This window comes from Phallusia mammillata, chromosome 4, assembly GCF_965637545.1.
Source record: "Phallusia mammillata chromosome 4, kaPhaMamm4.hap1.1, whole genome shotgun sequence".
NCBI lineage: Eukaryota > Metazoa > Chordata > Ascidiacea > Phlebobranchia > Ascidiidae > Phallusia > Phallusia mammillata.
The window spans coordinates 29,211,641-29,236,515 of record NC_137255.1 but is presented as its reverse complement, the minus strand read 5'-3'; the positions used below and the strand labels follow the sequence as shown (position 1 = coordinate 29,236,515).

The 24,875-nt window shown below is 37.2% G+C and overlaps 3 protein-coding genes across 4 annotated transcripts in view; 2 read left to right on the top strand and 1 right to left on the bottom strand.

Annotated features, from left to right (window-relative positions):
* Positions 1-7,988, bottom strand: part of LOC145224941 (uncharacterized) — a 42,325-nt gene extending 34,337 nt beyond the window's left edge. For both annotated transcript variants that reach the window (XM_080091576.1, XM_080091577.1), the window contains exons 1-2: positions 7,619-7,988; positions 6,844-7,128 (exon numbers count right to left, since the gene is read on the bottom strand). In XM_080091576.1, coding sequence (XP_079947702.1) covers positions 6,844-7,128; positions 7,619-7,724 — 391 coding nt within the window. In that variant the 5' untranslated portion in view covers positions 7,725-7,988. The remainder of the gene's footprint in view (positions 1-6,843; positions 7,129-7,618) is intronic.
* A 1,914-nt stretch (positions 7,989-9,902) lies between these two features.
* LOC145224294 (kelch-like protein 25) lies at positions 9,903-24,163 on the top strand. The gene is made up of 13 exons (XM_080090761.1): positions 9,903-10,025; positions 10,080-10,200; positions 10,942-11,095; positions 11,551-11,768; positions 12,106-12,255; positions 12,799-12,910; positions 12,978-13,060; positions 13,578-13,749; positions 14,056-14,199; positions 14,614-14,661; positions 14,730-14,849; positions 22,647-22,797; positions 23,638-24,163. Exons 1-13 carry the CDS (start codon positions 9,961-9,963, stop codon positions 23,759-23,761), a joined length of 1,662 nt encoding a protein of 553 aa, XP_079946887.1. The 5' UTR covers positions 9,903-9,960; the 3' UTR covers positions 23,762-24,163.
* Positions 16,284-22,445, top strand: LOC145224295 (uncharacterized). The gene has a single exon (XM_080090762.1). It carries the CDS (start codon positions 17,054-17,056, stop codon positions 18,188-18,190), a length of 1,137 nt encoding a protein of 378 aa, XP_079946888.1. The 5' UTR covers positions 16,284-17,053; the 3' UTR covers positions 18,191-22,445.
* Positions 24,164-24,875: the final 712 nt, after the last annotated feature.

The following is a 24,875-nucleotide window of genomic DNA, read 5'->3' as shown; positions in this document are numbered from 1 at the left end:
ATTCGGGATTAGCGAACTGTGATTTATGTGCTACAAGGTATCAATGTTGAATCGCGTTCCTCAATAAACAATGCCTTGGGCAGCATTGTTGGGTGCGATTCGCTAAGCAACTTTTCGCAATACATTTGATATGGGACAAAAGTAAACTAACAAAGAAAAAAGCAGGATTAATAGTGCCTAATAATTGCAAACATTTCACTAAGGACATAATAATTGCAACCCGAGTTGTATTATCCGCCTCAAAACATTATTTGTTTCCAGTTATATTGTTTGGTTTATAGAAAGGATTGAAAGCGTTTGTCGCCATATTTACCCAAAATCTGGAGGCACCAATGCTGTGTGCAGTGGTGCGCGACAAGTCAAACGTCACTGAGACATAAATTTCCTCCACAAACATTACATCACGTTTAACGAGTTTGAGTAACACATGACGCGGTCACAGATAAAAAAGGTTATGTGTAAAACCAATATTAAAGTTTGTAAGGTTTCAACATTAGGTATATATATGTTGCACTTCAATATATCCCGGAAAGACTCCTGTCGTTGGTTTAAATTCCACCACAGGCTAGATTTTTCTAGCCTACGCCTTGCCATATGGTGGTGAATGCTTGGTGACCGGCTGATTTGGTATGGCGCCTTCAATAGGCCTGGTGTATAGTGATCATGTTGTTGTATTACAACCCTTCACGCCAAACATAATAGTCCTAGCCGTCAACATTTTCGTAAGTTTCTAACGGAAAATACAAAATATAAACGCATATGTATTGGAATGACATCTGCTATTGTATAAATATTAAACCGATTTTACGCTGTTTCTGTCAGGGCAGCGACCGCTAAACAAAGGGAGCATGATTAAACACGCACTAAACCCGAACGACACAATACTTTATCGATTTTGTTGTGGTCAGTGTCACACAGTGGAACATCGACGTGATGTTACTTGCACGTGTTGTAGGGCCAGTTTAAACTGTAAAACGCAACTGTGGTTCAGAGTGCAAATATTGCTCAACAGTCTACACTCTACAGGTTACCATCTTACCACTATAGAGTAATTACAAAATCCAACTAAATTTACAAAACCGACAGTTTAAAACGTTCAAAATACTGTATTACATTAGTTAATACCACATCCCATGGTACACCTTTTAATGGGGTTGCGTAACTTTAAAAAGTTCATTTGTCCAAGAAAACCATCTTTTTTCAGTATTATCGTAACCGGTTTAAGTGTGGAAAGCTTATTTAGGACGCATGCAAAACTAAACAATTTTGGACTATATTTGCAGCAGACTCTACATAATGGTGCAATTCTTTTTTGTTTTACGTAATAATATGCAGATAAACATGAAGCAATGGTGGATAAATCCTATTGATTTATTTGAACTATTTATTCTTTGCATTTAAACGCCATGGTTCAAATATGTCAAATGTAAATGAAACGCATATTTAGACGTCATTGTGATGCAAAGTTGACTGTTTATGTTTTAAACTATCTTTCTTGATGCACCTATGATGACAACAGCAACTTGCATTTTTCGACAGGAATTTTGTGTTCAGTGTCTTTATGAATGACATCAAACTACTAATGCGTGATCCTTCTGCCCACAAAGTGGTACAGAATGACTGCATTTCAGCAGATTATGTGGGCATGGATCATAAATATTGTAACGTTATTATGACCTCTCCAGTAAACCCGTATCCACATTTCTTCAAGCAGTTTTTAACACCGTCAAGTGCACGACTTAATATTACCCGGATATAAGAGTGGAGTGGAATTAATCGCGCTCTGTGAGTCACGTGACTGTGCGAGACGCAACGGCGAGGCTGAAAACTTTAAAAGCCCTCGGGCTAGAACAAGGAACGGCCTTGGACATTCACCACTGAACACTTTAAGGCGATTAGCAGCCACTTCGCTTAATTAGGTAAAGCCACTTCATTCAATTTACCCACCAACTCAAATTCAACGGCAGTCACAGTTGACTGCACACGCTTTTCATGTGCATTTGAACGAGGCTTGCGATGTATAAACGACTAACCGTGCCGAGTTATGGCTAACTAAGCAACCGATGGCATTAGAAGTATGAAACCTTATTGTTGATTAAAAAATTGTGGCCGAGGTTACCACTGTCGAATGCGGCCTTGGTTGAGTAACACCACTATTCAACGATGCCAGCAAGTATTGGCCGGCTTGTTTGCGCGATTTGTTCAGTGAATCAACTAACAGAACAAAATGAAACACAAAGCACAGATAAATTTCATGAGAAATACACTGTTTCGAGGCAGAAACCAAAGATGAAATATGTGATAAATCAAACATGCTGCTTTTCACGGCAATACCGATTTTTTAGTTTGTTTTTCTTAATGTTAATGTAAATCACCAAAGGGAAGGCAGTTAGTTTTACTCTGCGCCACAAAACAGTCTTCGGGCAACTAGCAAGCTCACATCGGGTATAGAAACAAACATCAAGACCAGAACGACCACGCAGCATTGCTGGTGCGCATCGAAGCGTAACGACACATGATAGGATTTTTTTACAACTTTTGTTTCGTTGCAAAACCAGCTTTCGAAGAAACGCCACAAAAACTTAATATTTTTTTCTTGCACAAAAACCGCTACTCGCTTTCGACAAATTATGATTAAACATTGAAAAATTATTTTCGAAGATAACACAGTTTTCACACAAAATACCCTTTTCCAACAAAACAGACAACAAAGTACCAAAAGTGCTTGTCACGAAAAACACTGTGCTTTGACAATAGCGTTTGGTTAAATAATTCAGTTACATAATTTAAAAAACAAGTTTTCGCGGATCTGAAGAGCTTATTAATTCCAAGTTAATTCAGCCTTACACCTTGTGGTTTACTATTGTTTTCAATTTTTTTCTCCATTACGTAATCGCGTTGGTTTCACTTTATGACATCACAAAGCTTCTGGTAATTTCCCAATGGGATCCACTGGGAAAACCTCGCGCGTATCATTCGCGCTTTGATCACCGAAAGCCGGTGGTCGTTCCCAACAATAGAAAACCGGGGAAGTTATATCCCATGATTGCAGTTGGTGCTCAGAAGCCATTATGCAGCAGCTGAGGGGACAATTATACGGTTCCAACACAGATTTACATATCATCCATTACCCCCACAGGCCCGTTGTGCCGCGATGCACTAATGTCGAAAAAGACTTACAAGATTTGGAAATCCAAACTCAGTCAAAAACGTCACCAATTTTCATGACATTAAGTCATGTTAATCATGAGAAAAATTGTAGCGTTGGGAAACTATGCAGCCAAGTTTAAGGTTGCTTAATTTTTACTCTTGACCCTCGCATTCCTCCAAAATAGTGACTTTAATCTGTTTGGAACTTCAGTTGCATCAACAAGCCTTGAAGTTTAAATTTGCATAAAGCTTCAGTCTAAACAGTATCCAGGAAGAAAGGAAATTCCGACTTTTGAGTTGAAATCGTTGACCCGTGTTGAATTGATGACCAAACTCGACAACCGAACAAAATAAAGACCAGAAAAATCCAGGTTCAAATCTCAGTGGTTCAACATTAAAACTCAGCATTTAATTTGATGTCGAAAAGAAAAAGTTATTTGCACAGGGAAAATAAACAGGAAAACGACCCAACAGATAGAAAAAAGTATTGATCATCTCCAGTTGAAAAGTATAATAACGATATTCAGGTCCTAGTCATAATAAACCCAACCAACTGGTGTTTGTGATTCATCGGTTTACGCAAAGACGCCGACGCAAAGATAAGTTTGAAATGCGTGGGAGTCCAGTTAAGTTCGACTTTGTGTATATCGCCGATGAAAAGATTCGTAGAAATCCGGTGTTGAAACTGAAGCGAAATATTGCGCAAATCTTGTTGCTTCGTAATTTGACAACTTAAACTTCAAATCAACAAACTTGGATGAAACCAAAGCCAAAAACGATGCAAACTTTATTAGAACTATTGTTTAAAACGAATAAGGTTTAAAAGCGTCAATTTGGTTTGAACCAATACTTATATGCACCCATTACCTCACTGTTGTGCACAGGAGCTGGTAAACCATGGAAAAATGACAAAACATACAAATTTATGCAGGAAAAAACTCCAGCAAAAAACGTGCCTCTATTTCGTAAACAGGGTTCATGTTTATTTTCGCCTTTGTCGTCGGTGGCGGTGACGCAAAGAGTTACGCGTAGTTGACCAACAAAAGGCAAAACGGTTGAGTTTGCAACGAACGAGCTAGAAGCTTGCTGGGCCGAGGTAGCTGGAAACTTACAAAGCCTGGTATTGTTGAAAGTTACGGGTTATTGCCAGTTGCGACAACCGCGGCTGTGAAAACTTCTACAGTCCAACGCCAGAGGCCACATAAGCCCAGTGACAGCTTGTTATATCGTGTGGACAAAATAAGCACATGCGTTATCGGATATCTTCATGAGCTGTACGACTAAGGTGCGCTTGCCTGCGAAAACATGAGATTGCTGCAGTCCGTTACATTCAAACACCTCTAGTTGTTGTTTGTCTTTGCTTAGTAAATTTTATATTTGGCGACAATACTTTCTGTTAAAAGTTTTGTGTCCACTGTCAAAAAGTGAGGCCGAAAGTCCAAATCCTATGGCATGTTTTGTGACACGGTTTAATATTCGATGGAAACAACACACTCCAAGTTTTCATTAATACTTCACGTTATAGGTAACTGAATTTTGCAACATGAACAAGTACTTGACATTGATAGAGTTATATTTATATGTTGTAATCGCAATTCCTCGCTATAGCGGATAACCTTTGCTGTCCACGCCCATGAGCAAACGCACAAGGGTCTGATTTCTCATGCACCAGTGAAGTGGAAAATTGTATGTGGCAGTGCGTGAAGATGAACGACGGGCTAGGGTTGAATCCATCACTGATGCTACAAACCGGTCTGTCACACTGATTACGACATGTCGATGAACAAGACATCTCCCGCTGATAAAGCACAGCTTGCATTGATTGGAGTGAGTGCGTTTTTTGTTGCTTACATTTTTATCTTAGTTAGAAAATCCCAATAAATCGGTGTTACTGATTCCAAAGCAGTGTTACAACTCTCGTTGTTCCACTGAGTTTGAACAATTGCCACGTTGGATTTGATCGCACAACTTTGCTAATACAAGACGGTAGCTTCAAACACTCAACCGTTTCGGCGGATCTGACATGAAACGAGTTACATGTTGTCGAGTTACAAACAAGGATAGAATCTAAAACACATTCCAGTCTACAAACAAACCACGCATCTGACACCGGTTGTATACGCTGAAATTGGTCTCAAAAAGTTCGTATTCGATGGATGTAGAGTTTACCAAGCGCACAGAAGTTAATCAAGTAAGAGTTAATCGTAAATCCGCGAAGGCTTACGAGTTTAACTGTTAAGTACACGTTCGCCCGACAGTTCCACAAACAAGCAAACACTTCAGCTGCAAGCAAAAGCTGTAGTTGACACGTTTCTGCCGACAGAAGCCACCGCAAATAAATCGCACAACCGAAGGGGATTTGTCAAGTCGGCTTATGATGTTTATTTCAAGTCTAGACCGTCTCAGCTGTACCAACAAACACCACCTTTTAATTTGTAACAAGTTCTTTGTGTCTGCAAATTGTTACATGTAACATAGTTTGAAATCCATGTGTTGTTTTGGTAGACATTTATTTGGTGTAGATTTTACATGATTGCTTCATTAGCATCTAGTTTAATGAGCTTCTTCCTCAAATGCAACCCAACACAGAGAATCCACCAGCAATATCCACAAGCACTGGTTTAACACAAGTACTTGAAATCTACAATTACGTCACAGAAGTGCTCATTCAAATACATGTTATGTAAAGCAGCCTGTGTGTGGTGGGTGTATGATCAATATTATCTGCAGGGGATTTCTATCCATAATGATTCAAAGTATTAACAAATCCCCTGGGAAAAGGCATTACTGACCAAAGTAAGAGTGGTAATGAGCAGTGGGAATTGAAAACTTTAAACCAATGTCACAAGCCTTTGTTCTCACAATAGTTTTGAGAACTGTTAAGTCACCTAAATCAACAAAGGTATATATTTTCCCTGTTTTTCTATTGGTGTTCTAGTTGGATACAAACTCAAACTGAGGTGTTTAAACTCACAGAGCTTGTACAATTAGTGTGTGGGATGGTTAATAAGCAGGTTTGCTTCAATTAAAGACAGTAATCATTTCCCTGAAAGCTTACAAAAGTATCTGGAGTATTTCAGCAATTTGCCTGAGGGAATTTAAATCAAAATGATATAAACATTAAACACTTGATTTTCTGCTTTTCCTGCACAGAAAGGATACATGTAACACAAGTAAGTTTTTTAGTCAATTCTTCAAGGCATGAACATGGAGAGTTGCTTTGATAAGAATTAAGTTTCTACTGAATTCATATAAATAGTTGGAATCTTTTCATTAAAACATTTTGTCAAACTCTTTACCATCAGTGAAGTAAGTCCACATAACATGTTAAATCAAAACCGACAGATGCATGACAAACATCCAGACCACTCAAATAGCATGACAATACACACAGTGCTGTCAATTGGCAATCAATTCAAACAGATAACTTCCTGAATTGGTTAATTACTGCAGGCATTAAAAATCGAAATACTGCCATGTTTTGCTACTAACTATCACATTATTGTAGGGTAAGATACCATAAAGTTTAATCAGTCAAATTTTGCAACTCAACTCTCCTGCATTATGTGCATGCTGTTTTTTATACATAGTGGTGGTGGACATTCAGGCAAATACAACTCCTCAGCTGCATGTGTAACTGTGGTTACCTAATGCTGCACACAAGTAAGAACTTGAAAGTGGGTTGAAACTTACCTATGGCTTTTGGTGGGCAGTAGCAGCATGCAACACGGATCTTGTAGTCATCACAGAATAAGCTGCAAGTTAAACCAGTTTCGAGGCTACAAACTACTCCAAAATCTCCAGGTTGCACTAATCCTTGGCTGGCAATGTTGTAACATTGAATTTCTGTTGGTTTTTCACAAAAGTTGTATCCCTTATTGCGGAGACTTGCATAAGTTTCAGTGTCCACACCAAAGTTTTTGCTAGGGTCATCGCCATTCATCCACGGTGTCCACTGACAAGAACAATTTTCCTGTCCTGAAAGTTTAAAGGTATATATAAGTTTTTGTACTGACTACACCGGCTCGGGCATTGAATACATCGGGAGTAAATTTACTTGGTGTTCGCCGGCAGTTTAGTTTTTCAATATTGAACATAGATTATTGTTAAAAGCATTAAAGTAAAGATTATTAGAAAGGCAATTGACTATTTTTTGTTGTACATAATAAAGCCATTGTCTTCCTTCATGCAAATTAAATTTATCTATTTGTACTTGTGGCTATCAAAGTTTATATACTTTGCTTGAAATCCTTTTTTCTTTGTAAGTTAGGTTTAAAATCATTATTACTGGCCACATTGGCCCTAATATTCCATGGTTGCCTCACCTGTTGTGCAAGACCACTTTGATAAATGAATTAAAGACAGTAATCATTTCTTTGATAAAATTGAACTTTGATAAAAGAATGTGATACAATACAACAAGTTACTAAAAAAGTTAACAAATAATCTACAAAACTAATCATCTTACCATCTGGAGGGGTTATAGTATCATCAACTCCTGCAGATAAAGTGTTCGATACACACAAAAAACTAATCCAAGATGCAAGTAAATGCTTTTTCATAATAGGTCGCATAGTTTGTGCGATATTCTGCTTTTTCCCTCAACTCAGAAGCAAGGTATTGTTTTCTTTTCTCCCTTGTCTGTGAATCATCTAGTAATGACAGACATAGCTGGCAAGGAAGACTTCAAAGAGAATTAGAACTTTGAATAAAGTTCTGTTGCTTGTATACTTCCAGAATAAAGAGTGATAGTCCAAGTTAAATTCTGTATGCAATCAAGTCAATCTTTAAACTGTACCTAAAGCTCCTAAACAAACTTGTACAACACAAAAACTTAGTTTAGCATAACTCAAACAACAGTTCATTGTCGTTTATAATAAATCCAAAATTCTGTACAAATCTTCTAACATGCTCAACGCTTTCCTACCATTCTGTTTCACACGAATTTGCAGCAAGCTTAAGTTTTTTCTATAGCTTTTCTGTACACAACCAGTCTGCCTCTCCTGGATAATTATTCAGCGCGTACGAGGCGTGACGCTTTGTCAGCTGTCTGTCTGCAGCTTTGAAACTGGTGAAAAGAACAAGCGAAACAAAAAACTCCCACTATCCTGTAGCGCCCACTGGTGGTAAATATTAAGTTCAATTAATTTCAATTCATGAAGGTAACCGTAACAAAGTAAATGTACACTAGAAACACAACCACTCTGTTTTTACGTTGCATGTTGTTACCGTGTAATGAAAAGGTAAATTCTGCTGTTATTACATTTAAAACTTCGATAAAACTTGTTGTAAAAACATTTCGATTAACATTTTATTGAAATATGGGCAAACAATGTTCATAGGTATATGTAAAACTTAACAGTTTAGAACAATATTTTCTCCTTGTGTTCTATATCTATATTTCGGTGAAGTATTAAATAATAATACGATTTCTGCATTTGATTTGTTTCCCACCTATCTCTATGTGTGGAATTTCCCCCATTTGAGACCAAAGTTTCTTTTGGTTGGCAGAAGCAATCCGTCCCAACGATATAAAGTCAGAATATCGAAAAAGTATATAATGTATTAATGTAGTGTTTGTTTACTAGACATTTCTATGTAGTTTACATGCATATTAATAAGCACTTTGCGGTAACTGCTGTTAACGGCTGGAGTCTGTGCAATATTAATGTGTATAGTGCGCACGCAGTGAATGTAGCGGTGCCAGTATTATTTAGTAGATTTCCACCTGTTGTAAAATATGCGGATCTCTACAGAACTTTTCTTGCTTTTTTCAACCCTTCTTTAACCTTAAACCAATTGATCTCCATTGAAATAGGTCCACGGATAGCAAAAAAATGCGAGACGTTTTTTGATCCCTTGTTTAAGCAACTGTAATCATAGTTGCTTTATTTGTGTAAAAAACTACGTCAAAATAGGAGGCCATACTCGGCATTTTGCAGCATTATTGTTAGATTCAAAGTAACAATAGCAAATCTGTGCATATTTGTCGGTTTCTATTTTAAACCTAAATATTCATTGGCCCCTTAGTATCTTATGGGTCCTAGTTCGTACCTTGTCATGGGGACCGTATCCAACCGATTGTTTCTTTTCGTTTTGTTGGCCCGATGTTTTGTGTTTAGTTGTGAAACAACCCTGTCTTTAGATTTTGGTTTTTGCATCAACATACGAAAGCTTCGGCAACCGCTGTAAGTTAATCATTCACACTTATTCAAACAAGCGGAGCAATGCGTGGTTCACTCTTTTAACCTGAAGTGAAGTGAATTGTGAACGGTAATTGTACAACCTCACTTCCTTTGCGTCGGCAGCTCTATTTGTAAAACGGTAAAGTTGCTTGCTGTTAAGGACAGTTATAAGTTGAGGTTACTTATATACTAGTAAGTGTTAAACGAAGTCTTTTGGGTGCAGATATATTTAAGGCTTATGTTGGCTGCTGCGTTTTTAAACCATCTACGCTTTGGATTTTGATTCAGCAGTGATTAATTTTCATTCGTTATGTTTATCGTCGATTTTGCGAACTGTGTAAGAAGGCTTGTGTTGTAAGTTATAATCCTGATGAAACCTTCTCGAAGGGGTCTTAGACACTACAGACTACAGACAGTTGCAGAAAAACACTGGTAAAATAAACATTTTAACACCTTTTTGAGTGTTTATCACTGCCCATAGAGTTTTACGCCGCTTTACACACACACAGTAACCTGCAGCCAAATTTTGTGTGTATTAATAATATTTGTATTTCTTGTAAAGTTGAAATCAGTGTAGAAAGTAGGGCAAATATAAACATTTCATCTTGAAAAAACTAAAACCATCATGAGTGTGTCCAGAGTCATAAAAGTCCGTGAACACCCTAACAAAGTTCTGGAACAACTAAAGTCGTGAGTCTATCTGTGTCAAAATTTGAACCGAAACAATCGCACGGTTCTTTTTAGACAACGGGAACTGAAAGAGCTGTGTGACGTCACAATCAAAGTAAAGCAACGTTCGTTCCTGGTTCATCGGAACGTGTTGGCGGCTTGCAGCGATTACTTCAACAAAATGTTTACCACAGAGGTACGTGACTGTTTTTTGTTTTTGAAGTAATACAAGTAACTCTTTTATCAAAGCGTGTTAATTGTGCTTTTTTCTCGTGTTTTGTTTTTTCTGTTGTGTGTCGTGTTGTGTTTAGTCATTCTATTTTTGACATCGTGAAATAAACAGAAAACGCTCGCCTCAATAGATAGGTTTGTGACTGTTGATTGGACGTTAAGTTGATTAACAATCGACAGTATAAAAATACTGGCTGATTTTGGACGTCTAACTGCTAAAATCCCGGAAAAATATATTATGCTAAAATAATGGATTTACAATAGGGTCATGGTCAATTTTAAGCGGTTTAGTTAAACCTAATGGGTTTAAAGCAAAAATAGCCGTCCATGATCAAAATGTTGACTGTAAAATAAAGATAAACGAAATTGTGTGCAGTTTATTAAAACGATTACTCCATAAAATATTTCACTGAATAACATCTCATAACTCACGAAAGTTCTTCATGATAATAAAAAGTGAGCAACTTGGTTTGTATATAAACTATTGCTGCCAGGCATAATATCAAGTTTATAGAGCTCTTCTAGTAAATGTAAATTTATTTCGGCGTTTCCATGTCCTATACAGGTCGCCTTCATCAGAGCAAATAACACTGAATGCGACTTAGTTTTTAAACATCGAAAAGTAAAATACTTTTTGCACAAAACCGTATTTAAGTATTTTAAAGTAAATACTTTTTTCGCTTTTGAAATAACGTTTTTTTGCCAGATGAAAGAAAAATATGAGAAGTCTGTCGTCATCAGTGACGTCAGCCCGAGAGCGGTGGGAAGGATTTTCGATTTCATGTACAGCGATGAGATTGAGTTGAGCACTGACAGTGTGAAGGCTATTCTACATGCTGCGTCTGTTATGCAAATCCCAGGTATTTCCACAATGTAATACGACCTTCTTATGATGGGTGTATAATTGATAGTAGTTGTAAGTAGTATGTTTCAGGTGCGTTCAAATGGCGCATTGGGTGTGCTAGGCAATAAAATAAGCCAAATTATTTCACACAACTTTTATCATTAAGAAGACTTTGGGAAATTGAACAATTATATAGGCTACGTGTTTTTTTGTCAACACGGGATAGCGCCTGGTCGCAAATCTTGAAACTATGTTGTTAGTGTTGCATAGTTTAATTATTTACATTTCAAATCTGGTTGTTTTATTAACGTAAAACATGTTTCTCCAAAATAAATTTTGTTAAATTTGCAACAAGAACAAAAGTTACAGAGATTTTTTAGTTTGCATTTAAACCTAACTTAATAATTTTTAATGTTCAAACGCATTGAAGTGCATAGTTAGGTGTTTGATGTTGTTGTGTTTTGGCACAAGATTTGTTGGCAGTCATCAACGATTTTCTGTCCGATGTCTTGGATCCACCAAATTGTTTGCGACTTCGCGAGCTTGGTCGGTTCTACTCACTCGACAAGCTGACTGCAAAATCTCAAAACTGCATCCTTGAAAACTTTGAGAAAGTTGCCTCACAAAATGACTTCACCGAATTGTCGATGGCTTACATGGAGGAAATTCTATCTTCTGATGAACTTATGGTTGATTAAACTTTATTTAATATTAACTTAAGCTATAGCCTATTTCATAACAGGTCGCCGTCATAAGGCTAGATAACACATTACATTTAAAAATAAAATGGTACTGAATTTGTAGTCAACCTTTTTTTCCCAAAATGATTTACTGAAATGGGTGTAAATAAGAAACTTTAAACTGACAAATTAGGTGAACAAAACTATATGGTTCAAAATACGAGCAATGAAAAGCTTAGCATAACCAAATTTTAGTCGCAAACACCGTTTTATCGTTAAATGAAAACCATTAATTTGTGATCCAAATATCGGCATCAAAGCCTGCTGCATTTTTTATGTCTGTTAGGTGGCGTCAGAGAGTATTGTTTACGAAGCACTGGTGAAATGGATGAGAAATCAACTGGATGAGCGGAGAGATTGCTTCCCGAGATTGTTTAAGCGAATTCGTCTTCAATTGATTCCTGCGGAATACCTTTCCGCACATGTCTCTAAAGAGGTAACTTTAAATATTGTTTGTGTATAATATTCTTCTCAGCCAATAAATCTGTGGGTTAAATTGACAACCGTTAGTTTTGTATTACAAGCTTGTTTTTGAATGTTATCTTAAATACCTAAAAAAAGCGATACACAACATAACTTAACCAGTAGTGTTTATGACACTACGCACTGTTTTGGCCAAAATGATCTGATCGCTACGGATGGTGAAGGGACGTTGGTCGTATATGGCTGGTGTAGATAATCTACAGTTGTAGTTTGTTTGGAGGAGCAGTGTACACCGTTTACTGCTAACTGCTTTTGTATTAAAGAGTTGCTTTTGTTTGAAAATCTGTCATCACAAAAGTCAATAAAAATCTGCAGTGACTTACTTTCAATGTTTTAACACACTTAGAGTTTGTGATTGTCAAAATCGATAGCTTTTATCCACTTTAGGTGGCAAATACCGCGCACCAATAATGTAAGCTTTTGAGAAAGGGCAAAACGTTTAGTGACGTAATTTTGATTACATTTGTTAAGAATTATTTTTATTTATGTCTGACAGCCTCTTGTCAGAGAGTTCCATGTTTGTCGTGATCTCGTCGATGAAGCTTTTCGATTTCACTTGAAGTTAAACAAGGGCAAAGTTCAAAGGCCACGGAAAGGTCAACGGTCAGGTGGGAACGCTGATCTATTTATCAACCTTTCATATGTATTAGTATTTACATCTGGTTGCGGTTGCAGAAACAAATGCAGTAGCATTGTTTAGTCCCACGCGAGACCTTCACATCTTCAACCTGGAGTCACGTCAATGGTCTTATGTTACAGTAAGTGTTAAACTAAACAAATACTCTCTACAAAATTGTTAAACAATACTCATCTACTTTGTTCATTTCGGGTTATGCTTTCGGAGTGCTATTACCCTGATGAAGGCGACGTGAACAGGACGTTAAAATGTCGGCTTAAACGGAACAATTGCCAGTAGAACAATATATGAGTCTGCTAACTAAGCTTATTATGAAAAAAGTTTGAACAGTTGCCAAACTAAAAGTTTTGGTGCAATGCAGAACCAAATGATACGTTGCCCAAAATATGTTTACAAAAAAACATTTTTTAATCTTGTCTAAAAGTTTATTTCATAAACATGTACGGCGTCATTTACTCCCCTGACGCTTGAAATAACTACGTAGATTAACGTATGTTTCTTTCACGGGTTCGAACCCAGAACGCTCCGGGGGACGAAATTCCGGTCATGATTTTTTATGTCTGTATGTGGGTCAGGCACCCTGAACCATTCGGCCAAGTTTCAGCCCAAATAATATAAGCTAACGACGAACGTTTAAGGATGCAAATATGATGACACCCACTGGAAGTTGCATCGCGGCCAGGGAGGTCGAGATATATCTGTGTATCGGCGACCAAAGTCGGAGGTTCTCTTCGTATGCTAACGGAACATGGACAAATGAAACACAAATACCGTCAATTCGGTGCGAGTCTCAGGCTGTTTTCGTTAAAGGTAAATTCACCTGTTATCAGACTATGCCTTCGAGGCAGTAAGTCTTAAACTTTGTCATATAAAATAATTGTACCATTTGTTTTTTGTTTGTTTATAAAACGCGAGACTGCGTGATGTTGCTAAAACCTATTTTGTTTATCTTATCTTTGTCAACTTATATCTTTCACTTATTTTTATGAGTTTTTAGCCTGCAAATTGGGCTGGGAACAATGTTTGTTTTATTTGTTTGCTACAAACATAACAACGTTCCAGAATCACTGTTTCAAAGTGTCCAAAACAATCGGTGAACATTTCCTTTAATGACAGAAAAGTTATACTTGATCGGAGGACACAACAGATCTTCTGCAGCTTACAGTGACATTTTGAGTTATGAATTCGAAACAAAGAAGTGGTCAACCTTGTGTAATCTGCGCTCACCGCGTCGAGGAATGGCTGCCATCGCACACGAAGGTAATGCAATTTTTTTATATATGTTCTCAACTGAACCTTGTGTTGTTGATGCGAGTGAACTCAGTTATGACAAACCAATATCACTTTCGCAATACGTAACCTTTACTACACTTGTAATATTTTGCTGACAACGAGACTCGTATTTTATAGATACAACAATTAGTTAATTTATGATGTTTCGTATGTGCGAAAATGAAATTTAAGGCCTTATTGTCTCCCATGCAATAAAAATTTCAAATTCTTGTTTGGAATAGATTATGTTTCTTCATAAATAAAATCGTGTAAAAACCAGAAGAAAAATAATACCTTCAAATGAAGAAGATAAGAACATTTACATTACGTTTGCCAAAAAAACACGATCTTTTTTATTGCCGTTATAACTTTGTCGGCAGTAACAACATACTTATTTTACAGATAACGTTTACGTTCTTGGAGGATATACCCAATACGGGGCATCCACCGGTAGGTGATTTGTATGTTTTTAAATTTTATAATGCTTTGAATATTGTTAATTGAAATGGTGGTTTTAGCTTGTTGCCTGGTTGAGGTTCTTAACACCTCAACGAAACAATGGACGCAAAAACCAAACATGAACACAGAAAGAGCGATGTTTGGGGCTGTTCTCTTCAATGAAAGAATATACGCCTTCGGTGGGTTATAAAACGTTATGATAACCATAACTCTGTGTAAACACACTAACCATAAAACTTTAGATTTTCAGTCTGAAACGTCTCTAAATGTTTCTGACAATATGTGCTAAATACCTATGTAACTTTTGAATCAATTACCACAGTTGGATATGAAGCGTAACGATTGGCTATATCAGTGGTTCTCAAACTTTTTTGACCGCGACCCAAATCTGGGTTTTATGGACATCTCACGACCCAAGCCTCAAAAATCAAAAAATGTATTAACGAGACGGACTGCAATTTTCGCCGCCGCATACGAGTCTGCCCAGCATGTCAAAATGGGGGCAGGCTTAATGAGGTCGAAGCCGATTCGTTCGACAACTGCATAACACACATTGTGACTTTGCAGCGCCATGATCATTGATAGAAGTGAATCCCAAATCTAAAAATGTTTCCTTGTACGAATACTTACACATCCTTAAAACGCTAACTGTTACATCTCCCGTTCAGTTATGCAAGATTAACTTGTCCTATTATTTCCCGTGCTATGACGTTACAATCGCCATGTGCGTAACAGTAAAATTAGAAAGCTATTGTCTGTATGTTGTAATGATTGGTTCATTTTACTGTACAACGTAGTCGAGTGAGGTGACTTTATTTCTGCATTAAGTAAATTCGTTTGTGTTTACTTAATGCAGTAATAGTGAGTCACCATAGCGCGACCCATTTTTTGACCCTGTGCGACCCACGTTTGGGTCGCGACCCATACTTTGAGAACCACTGGGTTATATCAAGGGTGTTGTAAGATAAGCTTAAAAGAGAAAAAAAAAAGAGAATTGTGCTTGGTAATTATGGGTCCCCTTCCCTGAAGGGGACACATATTGATTTTACTCAAATTGTTTGTTTTTTTTCTTCCTTTTTTTATTCCCAAAGTTTGTCCGACTCGTTTTTCCATCAAATGTTTGATGGATTTGGCTGAAATTTACACAGATGGTAGATATAGTTATGTAGATGTGCATCCCATTTTGTTTTTGTTGATAACCCCAGTATTTACCCTGCTAGCCCCCTAAAATGGGTGTTTTTACCCAAAGTTTGTCCGACTCGTTTTTCCATCAAATGTTTGATGGATTTGGCTGAAATTTACACATATGGTAGATATATTCATGTAGATGTGCATCCCACTTTGTTTTTGTTGATAACCCCAGTATTTACCCCGCTAGCCCCCTAAAATGGGTGAATTTTTGAACAGTGTCAGAATTGGCTGAAATTTAGGTTTCTTGTATAGTATGCCATTTATAGGTGTCGATTGTTGTGTTCAACCCTATAGTCCTAACATTTACCCCACAAGCCCCTAAAGTGTAAAACGTATTTGTATGTTACTGGTCACCACAAACGAAAGATTTCTTTGGCGCAATAGTCTTACAAGGGCAACCAGTTGTATGTTGGTCGTTGGTGGGTTGCTTGGTGGACGTTTTTGCGTGTGTTTTTTGCTTGTTGCGTGCTACCTTTGCTTGTTTATTTTGTTGGCTTGACCATTAACCACTAGGAGACTTTTAGCCTGTTCAGTTTTCTTGTTGTTGTACAGTCTAGCGAGAAGCAGCCAAACTTTTTTGTGCACAGGCACCCCCTAGTGTTTTGTGTTTCCTTTGTACGCTCTTGATCTTTAACGCCCTCTTTCGTCACCTCCCACCCGTTTCCTGTTGAAACGGTTCGGAGGAAAAAACGAAAGAGCGCTCTTCACCTTCTCGGAAAAGCTCTTGGCTACCTCTCCGGCGCAGTGCCTGCGAGAGATCCCTCGGGTTTTTCCCTTCTTACGTCACTAATTGGTCAACCTACGCCTTGGGCGTAAAGTAACCAATTAGTCTTCCCTTCTTACGTCACTAATTGGCCAACCTACGCCGTGGGCGTAAAGTAACCAATTAGTGCCTTCCCAAACCTGTAACTCGCCACAACCCTGCGCACAAAACCAACAAACTGAAAAAATTTAGCCAAACCGTGTACCAAAATTTCAAAAATTTTGAATCAGCTTGAACCTTTATTTTTGTAAACTATGTAAAAAACTTTTGTCAAAGGGTTCTATTTTGCAAGATTACAAACCAGCTTTACAGGGAGTCAGAATCATCAATCGAAAAAAACAGATCTTTAAAATTACGTTCGCGGAAAATCATAAAAATGAAGTCGAGTCTCTTTACAATCGCTACAAAACAGCTCAGTCCTGCAGTTATATGAACGGGACAATAACCATTACAGCAGAAAAAACACCTAGACCTCTGACCAAATTAACCCTCCATCCTGTCCCACTCGAACTAACTGAAGAACACTGGACAGAAGCTTGTAAACAACTAGAATGGGGCAAATACTACAAACATGAATATCTTACTTATAAAGACTTCCCCAATCTCCAAAACGGGTATATGCATCTTTTTCTTGAAGATGCCTTGGTTGAAAACATGTGGCACACTCATCAAATTTTTGGCCATCAAATGCAAGTAATAAAACCAGGAGAGTCATTCGGTCCCAAATGTGCACACTGTCTTGGTCTTGGGCACTGGGCTAACCGTTGCCCAATCAGACATCTGTGCAAAATTTGCCAAGAAAATCATCACGTTTCGGATTGTCCGTTCGGGTCTCCTATAGAAAGGACACCTGAACCTGAAATCAAAAAAGCCAAGAAACAACAACAACCCGACAAATCTACTCCTAAGTGGAAAACTTTCTCTAACGTCAAACCAGATGATTTCACTGCCCTCCTTGCACAAATAGAAAAACAAAACACGAAAAAGAAGTTAAACGATCAAATCAATCCTGACAATCCGTTGCAGAAAGAAGCTCTTCAGGCTATTGCAGAAGAACAAACAACAGAACACTCTTCCACAAACCAAAATGATAAATCTTCTGATCCTCAATCTTCAGGAACGAAAGACCTTTTGATTATACCTTCCAGCTCTCCTCATCCCGTTGATGAATCCTTATCCCCCAAACTTTCATCTCAAACAAGTAATGTTAAATTTCTTTTCACCAATGCGAAGAAACGTATAGAATTTCCCGTGGAAAGCGGGTCTTCTCTTTATGGCACCCCTCAAACGCAACAGGACACTCCGCTTCACCCACCACTTACTTCCCATAATGACAAAACTAAATCTGCTCCCATCATTTCTCAACAACCGGAAAAAAGCCCCCAACTTGACACCCTTTTCCAACCTGAACAATCAGAGGAAAACAAGGTCAACAACGAAGACAAAGGCAAAGAAGAAGACAAAGACAAAGGCAAAGAAGAAGACAAAGACAAAGGCAAACAAGAAGACCAAACATCAAGAACCAAAAGAAACCGTAGTTCCAGTGGGAAACAAAAAAAAACCTAAGAAAAAACAAAATAAAAACAGATCTAAATCCTCATAATTTTTTGTTTTAAATGGCAGCAAATATTTTAAGTTTATCTTCTTTCAACATTAACGGTTTAGACCACAATTTATCAAATATTTCACACTTTATTGCTCAAGCTGATTCAAATATATTTTTGATACAGGAGGTACACAAAGTAAATCAAACAAACTTTATAAATTGGACAAACAAACAAAACCTACTATTCTTTTGTATTCTCATACTAATAAAAAAACGTTTCGGACAAAACCTTCAAATTAATCACGAAATTATAACCGAATATCGAATACAAAAAATCGATTTTGACTTTAACGAAATACCCATCACAATTCTAAACCTTTACATGCCATCCGGACAAAAATCTGGTACGGTCAATAAACGTTTAGAACTCTTTCGTGAAATTGAAAACCTTTTAATACGAAATCTACACCGCTATATAATCCTAGCCGGTGACTTTAACTTAATACAAGACCAAATTGACACGATTGGAAACTTACGAAAAACAAGTGATCAACTGTACTGGCGTAACACAATAAAAACCCATAAACTAGCAGACGCGTTTCGTTTTTTTCATCCTACCAAAAAATTCTACACGCGTGTAACACATAATGCTGCGACAAGAATAGATAGAATCTACTGTAGCACTAACTTACTCAGTAAACTCGCTAAATTTAAACACAAATTTATACACTTCTCGGACCACAACTACGCTCCCACTGTAACCTTTAACTTTAAATTAAATAAAAGATGGGGGAAAACCTATGGACACTTAACCTTACACATTTAGACAACCCTGAGTACGTTTCTGGTATCAAAAGAATAATAATAGATTACCAAGATAACAAAGATCATTATGACAATCCCCTTTGCTGGTGGGAAGCTCTTAAACGCAAAATTAAAAAACATTCCATCTCTTTTTCGATCCAAAAAAAGAAATCCGACATACAGGAGACACAAAACGCCCAAATAGAATTACAAAGGTTAATGCTACAAATGAATCCGGATAATCTAGAAGCAAACCTTAAGTTCGTAGAACTCAAAAACAAAATTAAAACACAAGAACAAAACGCGATGAAAGGAGCTCAAATTAGAGCAAGAATAAAAGATATCACAGCCGAAGAAAAACCAGATAAAATGTTCTTTAGAATCGAAAATGTTAGACAAGAAACAACAAGCATTCGAACATTAAACATTGACGATAAATCGGAAACAGACCAAACAAAAATTATGAACGAAGTATATAAATTCTATACTACACTCTGGCAAACCAAAAGTCCAATATCCACTAACGCGCAAAACCACTTTTTATCAAAAATCGCAGTGAACCCAGCACATAACGAACCAGACATACTCCCAATCACTCCTGTAGAACTAGATATTACAATAAATTCAATGAATAAAAATTCCTCCCCGGGGGAAGACGGTTTATCCATAGAATTCTATCAAAAATTTTGGCATTTACTCAAACACGATTTCATAGAAATAGTCCATAACATATACCTTCGCGAAGAATTACCCGACACATTTAAAAACGCAATAGTAAAACTCATTCCAAAGAAAAAAGACAAGACATTAATAAAAAATTGGCGACCCATATCATTGTTAAATGTAGACTATAAAATTATAAGTACCACAATCGCAAATCGGCTAAAAAACGAATTAAATAGGAAAATCTCCAACGAGCAAAAATGTGGCCTCTCCAAACGATACCTATACCACATACATTATAACATAAAAGCGATCATTGAATTTTCCAAACAGAAAACATCTTCTTTAGCACTTGTACTTGTAGACATGGCTAAAGCCTTCGACTCCGTAAATCACGACTTCATGATTAAAATTCTTGCGAAATTACAAATAAATGAATATATTATAAATTGGACAAAAATACTGTACAAAAATATCTCTAGTCAGGTCAATGTGAACAGAAAATTAACTAATAAAATACAAATCAACCGTGGGGTACGGCAGGGATGCGGTCTATCGATGCTTCTCTACGTTGCCGTCACGGAATCACTAATAACTATCACAAACAGTAACCCTAAAATTAACGGGGTAAAATTTGGACAAATAGAAGTTAAACTACAACAATACGCCGATGACACGACGTTTATCATAACTGATCAACCTTCACTAAATGAAATATTTAAACAAATGAACCTTTACGAACTAGCAAGCGGCCAAAAAATTAATAAAGATAAAACAGAGATAATCGCTTTTTCAAACAGTTTACGATCCGAAATTAATTACAACTATGGAAACTACCTAAAGCATGACGTCAAAGTTCTAGGAATAATATGCACGACTCAAAACTGGTTTATGCATAAAAACTGGAACACATACATAAGCTACGTAAAATCAACTATTTCCAAATTCGCTTGCAGAAACTTAACTCTGCAAGGGAAAATAGTTATTATAAACACAGTAGTTATGCCCAAAATCCTTTTTCTAGCTCGCGTTTTTCCTCCACAAAAAGATCACATCAAACAACTAAACCACATCCTGTACCAATTCCTTTGGTCACCAAATACAACTGAGTCGCAATAAACTGATCGCTGATTTAAAAAAAGGCGGTTTAAGAATGCCCGACGTCGAAACAAAAATTAACGCTACACAACTGGAAATAATAAGGGACCTCATAAATGCGGACGAAATCAACGAATTTTGGCAGCAATGGGCCATTTATAATTTCGGCTTTAAATTAAAAAAGATAAAACCCTCCCTTTTTAACTATAATAAACCAAACGCATGGAAAATGACAAAAGACTGGCAGAATACATACAAACTATACAACACCCTAATTGAAATTGACGCTGAATTTAATTGGAAAAAAGCCAAGCTTAGACATTTTTACTATGAACTTATTAAACAAAAAGAAATAATTACAGTACCAACTTCATCCACCGAATTCAAATGGAAAAATGCGATATACTATCAAAAAGGTATTAAAAAATACTTTAATAACCTAGAGCGACAGTATGCATATATGTCAATTCATCAGGCATATAAATGGGGCGACTTTCACAGGAAAAAACAAATGCACATACTTAACACTGGTAGAATTCGACTTACCTTTTGTAAATTCTGCAGAACAGATCAAGATAATATAGAACACTTACTAACAAAATGCGACATATCGAAACAAATTATGACTACGTTAAAGGAACTTATTCTCGAGAAACACAACGTAGATCTTAATCCGACACCATCCTTACAATTATATAACATATTCGGCCACGAAACTCCCTTCATACTTGTTAAAACAATAGCAATCTGGCGCTCCACTATTATAGCGCAGAAACTTAAACTAGACTATAGAAACGAATATTTACCTTTTTCCGACACCTTTATAAAACGACAGGCTGCAAAAATTTATGAAACGCTCGTAAATCAACTAAAGAGATTTGCTCAATTTAATTTAGACCCTAACACATTACATTTTAACGCGTAATTTACCAAACAATACGATATATTACATACTTATATGTTATATATCGTTTCATTAAAGATTAACAAATAAATAACTTCTAACGGTAATGCGTCAAGCCAAATAAAGCCGTTCGCTCTTTTCTCCATTTACTTAACGTAATTTTATTTCCGCAACCGAGTATTTGTCAATGTTATTTTGCTCCCTTGTGACTTTTATGTTTCGTTTTTAAGACGATGATGATTTTTGGGGAAGGTCCCTACCACTATCGGTGTTGTGGCCGAGCCAATCTGAGTCAAAAAAAAGACGTTTTTGCGCGGGCTTGTTAACAGCCCTATGACGTCAGAAACAGTAACGGTTGTTGCTCAAAACACCTCTAGTGGTCGAAATTTTAAACGTTGGCGGATTGGGCTGAAATTTTGCAGTACTATTGATTGAGTCATTGTGGTTTTTATATATTTTTTAGTTTGTGTGTCGAACCCAATTAGTTACCCTACTAGCCCCCTAAAATGGGTCAGTTTTTAAAACGTTAAATAGGACATACTTCAAACAATATCTGGGGTGAATCTAATTTTAGAGTTTGTATTCTACAAAGTATTATTATTTAAGCCCAGTGCCGATCACTGTGTTTTACCTTACATCACCCGACTTTCTCATGGTTATCTCTTGAATTGCATTATTTTCAACTTTGCATGTGTGGGGACCCATGAGTTTTTGCCTGCAGAAACAACTAAGGTTATAAAAGACGATGGCTAATATGGGATCCAATACAAAATAAGCATAGGGAATATATTAATGTTTTAAAATAGGTTATAGTGTATATGCAACAACAAAATGGGCTAAGCCACCGTTCTAGTTTCAAACGCAATACCTTGTCACGCGTGCTCACAAGCTAAATATGCTGGATGAAGGAAAAGAACGAAACAACATTCTGTAGTTAATGCATAAATGAGTCAGGATCCGTTCAAGTTGGGTACAACTGCTATAAGACCAACATTTGTTTTTCCCAGGTGGAATCGGAAACAACAACATTGTGTTGTCTTCTGTTGAGTTCATGGACGTAGATGAGAATATTTGGACGAATTTGCGCACAGAGATTCCGGCTGAACTCGGAGCAAACTCTGTATGTCGCGTAGGAAACCGGGTTGCTATCCTTGGAAAGTAAGTAAAAGTTTGAAAACACCAAACATCTGTTTTAGTGCCTCTTTGCAGATACCTATTTTACCAACGGCCGCCAAGCGTTTCCTCGTTTATGTTTCAATATTACTTCTGTAATGAAATAGGTTTATCTCAAACAAACCATCTAATTGCGCCTGAAAAGCACATAATATTTTTTTACTTAATGCATAGATCGAGCAGAACAGTCTGCATGGCGACCAGTGTTAACTGTTTATGAAGTCATCCTACATATTGTCGCGCTTGTGGCGCCTGTTTTTGTTTTTGTTTGCACACAATAGGCGTACAATAAGTCTAACGCATATGCCTAATAGGCTGACAATACTCGATACATCCCCACAAAATCTTTATGCGGCTTGAAATTTTAATTCAATTCAATTAATTGACAAAAGAGTTTTATTTGTACATGTTCATGGCCGCATAAACTCGTCTCTGCGACAGAAGGTTGCGCACCCCTGATCTAGAGTGTCCAAATCTGGGAACACAGTGTCTTGTCATCATCTTGTAACTTAAAGTTCGGAGCGTTAACAGATCAGAAACCCAACATCTGTTTTGATCGAGAAAAAAAACATTAATATCTTCGAGGCAAGACAAAGGTATCCTTTTTGACGAAACTGGCACATTTGCTCTACATACCCATGGTAGCCTAGTTTGTATATTTAGAGCACTAAATTCACAGCGCGTTGACACGTTTAAAGGTCACATAGATTTGGTTTCGAAACGTTAAGCTTTCCAGCATGTGGATGATGCTGATCGCGCTGTCCTGCTATTCACAAGAAGGTTTAATTGTTGCGTCACAGTCACCACATTGTTTTTGTTTCGAAGGGAGAAGAAGTTATTGTGTTTTGATCCTTGCACCGGAACTTGGAGAATAGAGAGTCAAGTTCTGCCTTCAGTTATGAGGGCTCAACTTGTGGCGATGCATTGGAATGACGACACACGACAGTGACGTAACTCGACTCCAAACAGGGCCTGTCCATGAAGTTTTACGAACGGGGGTTAAATGTTTTCAGGGTTATCAACCACAAAAACAAACGTATGTTTGTCAAAATTGTTTTTACCGTTCATACCCATGCTATTATCAAAAAAAAATTATGGCAGTGACCTTTTGAGATTGGAAAGCGGATCATACGATAAAGCTGTTGTTCGTTATTGTAAAAATTTATTGCGTGATTCGACATAGGTAGAAAATCTTTATGTGAACTCGCAAGTGTGTAACAGTGACAAACATTTTACACACATGATCCTATTGTACACCCCCTTTTTTTCACACCTGTTCTGGAATTGTAATTGTTCAGGGTCCATGTGTTGTATATCTTTCTTTACCAAACAAAATAAATTCCTTTCCTTTCATGCTGAACATTACGGGAAAAGCTCCTAAATATTGCCAGTTGAATGTTTGGGTCGCGGATTTAGACAAATTTTAAACCTAATAAACCTCGTCTTGCTACCGACTATGTACATTAACGTAATGGACTGTACAAATGTTGCGTAAAACTATTTATCTGCAGATATTCGTTTAAACATGTATGCCACAATTCTTCGTTACGTCGGGTTAGCCACGAAAACTTCGAGTCACATGTATAGTGTGGTTATTTAGCTGCAAATATTTGACGAGTGGTCAGCGCAATGTTTGTCCAATTGCCGAGTTGTCCAAACCATGCAAAGTCCACTCGTTAAATATTGCGCAGAAACGATAGCCGTGCTTTGAATCAGGGAATAGTTCCACAGACCAGTGATTAAGTTAAATGCTGGGCAGAAGTTTGAGAGAAGTACAAGGTTTTACAAAAGAGATTCCGCAACATTTACAGGTAAGTGGAAGCTAAGTTGCTGTTCTACTGCTTAAATCATTTCAACAAAGTTTATCACATAAAACTGTAGTGCCAGGCATGCTATGATTTCATGTAATTGTCCCTAAAGCTGTAACATACATTTCGACGTCATGTTTAATCAAATGGCTTTTTCGGGTAAAATGCAACTGCTCGAAAAGCGGCTGTGGTTAAGAAAGCTTGTTATGTGTTTATTCATTGGACAATGCAATCGAAGAGTTTTAGTTTTTGCCG